Source organism: Acanthopagrus latus, chromosome 8 (genome assembly GCF_904848185.1).
Source record: "Acanthopagrus latus isolate v.2019 chromosome 8, fAcaLat1.1, whole genome shotgun sequence".
NCBI lineage: Eukaryota > Metazoa > Chordata > Actinopteri > Spariformes > Sparidae > Acanthopagrus > Acanthopagrus latus.
In genome coordinates this window covers 30,285,959-30,292,524 of record NC_051046.1, presented here as the reverse complement: position 1 = coordinate 30,292,524, position 6,566 = coordinate 30,285,959, and the positions used below count along the sequence as shown (strand labels likewise).

General features: G+C 43.2%; 1 protein-coding gene across 1 annotated transcript; it reads left to right on the top strand.

The window, feature by feature from the left end:
- The first annotated feature begins 412 nt into the window (after positions 1–412).
- foxl1 (forkhead box L1) lies at positions 413–2,346 on the top strand. Its single transcript, XM_037106194.1, has one exon. The coding sequence runs from the start codon at positions 704–706 to the stop codon at positions 1,880–1,882; it is 1,179 nt and encodes a 392-aa protein (XP_036962089.1). The 5' UTR covers positions 413–703; the 3' UTR covers positions 1,883–2,346.
- The last annotated feature ends 4,220 nt before the right edge of the window (positions 2,347–6,566 follow it).

Genomic DNA, 6,566 nt, shown 5'->3' with positions numbered 1-6,566 from the left:
TGTTATTGAGATCATACATTTCACATGTTGTCAGTCAGCAGCAGCAACTGTGTCCTCAAATATTCTTTGAATCAAAGTTCTGTGGTGTTTGCTGTAGAATCAGTTCCGCCGCATGAACCGTCCCTCGGGTTCCGTTCTGTCAGACTGGTGAAGGTCTGTCAAGAGTCCAAAGAAACCGTTTCAGTTATTTTCCCCTTTAGACACTTTGTTTTCATTTAAGCGAACCCACAGCAACTCCCAGAAAGAACTCGGCATGTTTGCTTGTTCTCTCTGTGTGAGCAACTCTCAGCGTCAGCGGTGGACGTGATATTTCAAACAGCACATCAGTGCGTTTATGTATTGGGTGCCCGGAAATTTTTCCAAATAAACACAGCTTGATTCGACCTGGGTGGGCAGACTTATCAAGCGACTAATTCTATAAACAGATGAGGGAATAACCCGGCACCTCATTGGTTGTGAGGCCGACGGGGGAAACATGAGGGAGTTCCAGCGCAATGAAATTTTAATTAATGTGGGTGGGCTGAGAACACCACCGACTGTTTATGATGGACAATTTATTTCCCAGTACAAAGTCAACATAACACAGCAAACGCACAACAATTATTAACATTTTCTGGGGCCCTCATGAGGTTGTGGAGTCAGTCAGCGGAGGAAAGGAGCTCCGGGAGCAGCCTCAACTTTCACCGGGACACTCTTCTGCGTCATGGCTCTCTACCACGGCCGCCTGTCGTCGCTCGGAGTGCCGTCCTCGGCCCTGAGCCTCTCCGGCCCCCCATTGATCTATCTGTACGGTGGGGATAGCGGAGGGGTCGTTCCAGCTGGTTTGAGCTTCGTACCGGCCCATCAGGAGCCTCCGCAGAAGCCGCCCTACAGTTACATTGCGCTCATCGCCATGGCCATCAAGAGCGCACCGGAGCAGCGCACAACGCTCAGCGGCATCTACCAGTTCATCATGGACCGGTTCCCCTTTTATCACGACAACAAGCAAGGCTGGCAGAACTCCATCCGCCACAACCTCTCCCTCAACGACTGCTTTATTAAGGTGCCCAGAGAGAAGGGTCGGCCCGGTAAAGGCAGCTACTGGACGCTGGACACCAAGTGCCTGGATATGTTTGAGAACGGCAACTATCGGCGGAGGAAGAGGAAGGCAAGGAGCCAGCAGGAGGTTGTGGACGCCAAGTCTGCTGGACACAAGCGCACCAAGGGCCCGGGGCACTTCAGGGACACTCAATCCTCTCTGAAACACAGCACCGGCTCCGGGATAACAGAGGTACCATCGATGCAGGATGCAGGGAGGATTTGGACACAGGCAGACTCAAAAGCCGTTCTTGTTGAATTTAACCACGCCGAACACCCGCAAAGTCCCCCTCTACAGAGGCAGAAAGTGGCCACTAACCAGGAGACCGTGGCGCCCACCGGGAGGAGGTTTGACGCCCTCCAGACCGAGCCATGTTCCGCTCCGAGACACGCTCCGTTCTGGACTGAGGGCGTGCATCTCCTCGGCGCGTCTCTCCGCCGGGAGCCAGGGGAGAGAAGGTCCATGCTCCGCGGAAGAGAAAGAGAGAAGGTTCCTCTCTGCGCCGTCAGATGCGCAGGGAACACAAACTTTGCTGCACTTGCACAGGACAGAACGAAAGGAAACGTTCCGGGTAGGGATAAATCAAAAGGGTTTAGCATCGAGAGTATCCTATCGAAAAGTGAAGACGAAACGCGCAGCAGCTTCGGCGGTCTGTCAGCAGAGACATGCGCAGAGCGCCAGGGTCCTGCCCTCAGCTCTCCTGTGGTCCTCGGTGGTCGACCGCATCAGTTGTACCAGATGGGGTTTCCCTTCTGCTCTTACATGTCACTCACCTACCCTGACAAAGTAATACATTTTAAATGAGTTCAGCCAATGTATTTTACACACGATCAGTACAAATGTAAAGTCTGTAATTAGCTTTGATGATGATTTACTCTTAGACAGTTTACTGTTCTGCCTTTTTCATCATCTACTGCAATGTTCACTAAATGACCAAGAGCAGCAGGGAGGCTGTCGCTTTCACGCACGCGCAGTTGTCAGGTTTGTGGCTCTGGCTGTTTCCTAAACTGTTGCTCCTCAAAGAGCTAGAATTCTAGTGCTCAATTCAACAAAAAGGTCAAAGGGTATGAGGATGTCATGGTCACATTATAATTTAGAGATAATCTCTTCAGCATTTCTCAAAGACTCTCTTGAAGTAAATATGTTTTCGTAATTCACTGATGAATCTTGAATGTCATGGCTGAGCCCATGTGACCTTTACAGTAGGCTATATTGGAACTCTGGGGGCAATGTATGATATGAAAATAAAGTTTAGTATGCAATAATTGTATCAGACTCACTCCACTCTGCTCTGAATTTCATGTGCAAAATACAGTTGAGTTTGTTCACAAAATGACGGCATCATTAGATAAACTTGGGAATTACATTAGAAACACTGCTGGAAGACAAGGGCTGGTGTTATTTGACTGATGTGTCACCTGAAGTTGTTCCTGTTTGTGATCAAAAGTAAATTCCCACTAAAAGAAAATAGACAGATAACATGCTAATGTGTGTATTTCCTTTGCAGTCTTTGCATCTATTGAAATCATTGATATCTGATATCTTGTGACAACATTCATCAACCCATGTTGTAGTTTCCAACCCTTAAACTAGTCTGTTTTTGTGTGGGAGAAACCTGGAAAGTCACACTTCACTGTTTTTAAGTTCTTGTAGTTCTATCAGTGCTACTAATGATGAATAGTGTGTGAACATATCATCTGGTTCAGGAATTTCCACAAATATGGACATTAAAGGAACACTCCCTAAAAAATAAAAATTCAGTCATTATCCACTCACCACCCTGCCACTGAAAAGTCGGTTGGAGTTTTGCAGTCCACAAAACACTTCTGGAGCTTCACTGCAAAACAGTGATGCAGCATACTCCTAAACAACTGAAGTACATGGAGACTTACTTGTGAAAGTGAAAAAACAAGCATAAAAATACTGGCTCCATACACTCCAGTATACAGTACATTCCAGGATTCTGGAAGCCCAATAGACAAAATCCCAAACTGATTTCTTAAGATGTGCAACCTTTCATAAGCTGAGATCTTGTATGCACCCCTTCTCATGTAAATTATGTTTTTCAAATCAGTTTGTGACCTTTCAGAGACTTGGAATACACCAGATGGAGTGTATGGAGTCATTTTCTGTATTTGTTTTAGTTCTAAAACAAGTTGTTTAGGAGAATATGGCAACACAGTTCTGCTGTGAAGTTCTGGCAATGTTTTGTGGACTACAAAACTAAACAGACAAGATTTACCAGAGGAAAGCTAAATTAAATATATTGCAGTCTAACATTTATAATGTAACAGAACTGATCCATGTTCAGTCTATATCATATTGGTAATCCATCACTATGAAGAGCCAGTGGAAGCAGAAACCCAAGGTGGTGCAGCAAATATTTGTTTTTGGGGATCTGTGCAGTAAAAGCTACAGTATGTTTCCAGAGAAATGTAACTACACCTGATACAACTGGACAATAACAAGTTCAAAATGGTGGATTACATTCATCAATCCAACCAGGCTGTCACAGGAAGTATTTTTTAATCATTTCCTGTCAACACTGGCAGTCTACAGTACATCTTCTGGTAGCCTAACTAACAGAGGTAGCAACTGCACTTAAAAAAGTAGTAACAGCTCTTTAAAACTACATCAGCACATCCACCTAAATATGGTAACTGTATTTGCATTCAGGGTGAGATAGGCCACTATGCAATGGATTGAGAAGGCTGACTAGTGTGCTCTTGTATTGTTATTTGTCTTTCATTCACACACAGATTACAGTGAGATGGCATTATTGGAATTTTCAGAGAAACAGGGACCATCTCCACCTCACATACAGAAAATTCGGGTACCTATGTCATATTTTAAAGGAGATGAAAGAAAGAACTGTAACACTGCTTTTTCCAAGCAACTTTAAGGTACCTCCCCTAATTACTCTTATCAAAGTGCGGCGGTGCTTCAAAAACAGAACAGTGAAAGAACATTGAAGACTGCAAGATGTGAGGAGGTTCTTGTAAGCATGGGAAAAGGTTGCTCAAAAATTCGTCTTCTTATTTCCATTTTTAGGGAAAGTATAAAAGGAACCAGATCACAAGGCTTTTTACTACTGCAATCACACTGCACGTCCTGTGTAAAGCAGAGGCCAAAGTCCAAAGAACCAAGGAAAATAAGAAGCAAGGCCATGAATCAAAACAGTGGATAGAATAGAACAGAACAGAACAGGCAGTACTGGCACTGGATCGATTCAAATGTAGCAGCATTATTTGAAATAAGAGCCCTGGTTGACTGAGTGACTTCATCCTTCAAAGTTTAGTTAAAGGGATATTCTGGTGTAAATTTAATCCATGTTCTAACACACCGCGACACCGAGTGGGACCCCACCTCGAGTGATAAAGTTTGCGGACAGCTAGCTTACACAGATTTAGCATCCTCAGAAACGACCGCACGACAACAATACATTGCAGTAAATGGGTCCAAGTATAAACCACCATCAAAAAGCCACAAATAATACTCAGAACAATAACAAACTCCAGCAACATTACAAATAGGGTCCCAGCACATATTTCGAGGCATCAAACAATTGATATTGTTGATATTGTTGCAGCTCAATGATGATCATTACTGCGGGACTCTACTGCACTTCGTAATCAACTCACAGGGCTTCCCCACAACAAGGAGGCTTCTCGGGTGGTGAGTTTTGTTCATCTTTTCCAACAAATCTGGCAACTGTTTGCTGTCCGCAAACTTTATCTCTTGAGGGGGGGTCCCACTCAGTGTCGCGGTGCGTTAGAACATGGATTAAATTTACACCAGAATATCCCTTTAACCTGACAAAAAAATCTTAACCCAGGGACCAGTGTCTAGCCACACCTTATAGTCTTCCTTACAAGCAGAGTAAGGGTTTCCACAACAATACTGCCAAGATGCATGGAGAAGAGAAAAGAGTCTAAAGAGGACAGAAATCCAGCAACAGTTGTAGTATCAGTCCACCTTAAGACACGAGTCTTTTCTGTCAAACAGTCTTCTTCAATTTCAAAGAATGACTTTTAAAATTCAAGAATAATGTGTCATTATGTAATGCACGATTACATGTATGCTTGTAATCTCCTAAAATACATTCAAACACAAAACACAAGCTATAGTGGTGATGTGTTAAGATCACATGTTCACTGTGATTTTTGATTCCCAGGAATCTAAAGAAGAATCAGTGTCCCTCTGGTTCCCCTGATAAATGCTCTGGACCATGCGTCATAAAATTCCTATTCCTGAAAACTACAGTTTAAATGACAAGTGAGAGAGTCACTCAGAATTACTCTCCAGCTACATGGCCCTTTTTAAAAATCCTATGCACATTAACAGTAAAGTCCAATGGCATTCAAAATCCTACACGAGCATCTCTTAGCTCCTTCTAGCAGTAGAATGACACCTGCATGAAATCAAAGAGCTCTGCTGACAGCATCATTACAAACAGAGCAGTAATATCTAAATATAGGCCTACACACTCATCTGAAAAAGCTTGACTGTGCGAGTCCGGCACTGTGCAAATCAGGAATGTTTGTTGAAATAAATAAACTTCCCCACATTTGAGGAAAGGAACTCACAATCACAAGCATTTCCTGTGTATAGGATTCTTTTGGTCAGACGTGTAAATAAAACATGATGAAAACCTCAGAAGTGAAAAAATGGAGGAGAGGAAAGAACAGAAGACTTATGAGGGGCCGTACAAGACATAATTCATTCTGGCCCTCTCTCACACACACACATTCTCCTCTCACATACATATATTCTCCTTTAACACACATACATTCTCCTTTCACACATATACATTCTCCTTTTATGCACATATATTCTCCTTTCACATACTTATATTTTCACTCTCACGCACACATACCTTGCACATACCTATATTTTCACTGTCACGCACACATACATTCTCCTTGCACATACATATATTTTAACTCTCGCACACATACATTATCCTTGCACATACATATACGTGCGTTTGGGGTTTGTTGTGTATTCAAGTCATGAAGTTATGATGGAGGGAGGACAGTTGCCTCCTTTGGGACATATTTTGGCTACTATACAATTGCCGAGGGACAGTTTAGTCAAAGTCAGCAACTCTGTTTGAACATGTGAATATGAGGGGCTACGAGGGGCCGTACAAGACATAATTCATTCTGGCCTGCTCACACACATTCTCCTCTCACATACATATATTTTCTCTAATACACACATACATTCTCCTCTCACACACATACATTTTCCTTTCACATATATATATTTTCACTCTCACGCACATACATTCTCCTATCACGCACATATATTTTCCTTTCACGCACATACATTCTCCTAGTCTAAGTCAGCAAGTCTTTAGTCGAAGTCAGCAGCTCTGTTTGAACGTGTGAATATGAGGGGCTATGAGGGGCCGTACAAGACATAATTCATTCTGGCCCTCTCTCACACACACACATTCTCCTCTCACATACAAATATTTTCCCTC

Excerpts from the sequence above, each read along its gene's own strand:
- foxl1 (XM_037106194.1), top strand. The coding sequence starts at position 704 with ATGGCTCTCTACCACGGCCGCCTGTCGTCGCTCGGAGTGCCGTCCTCG.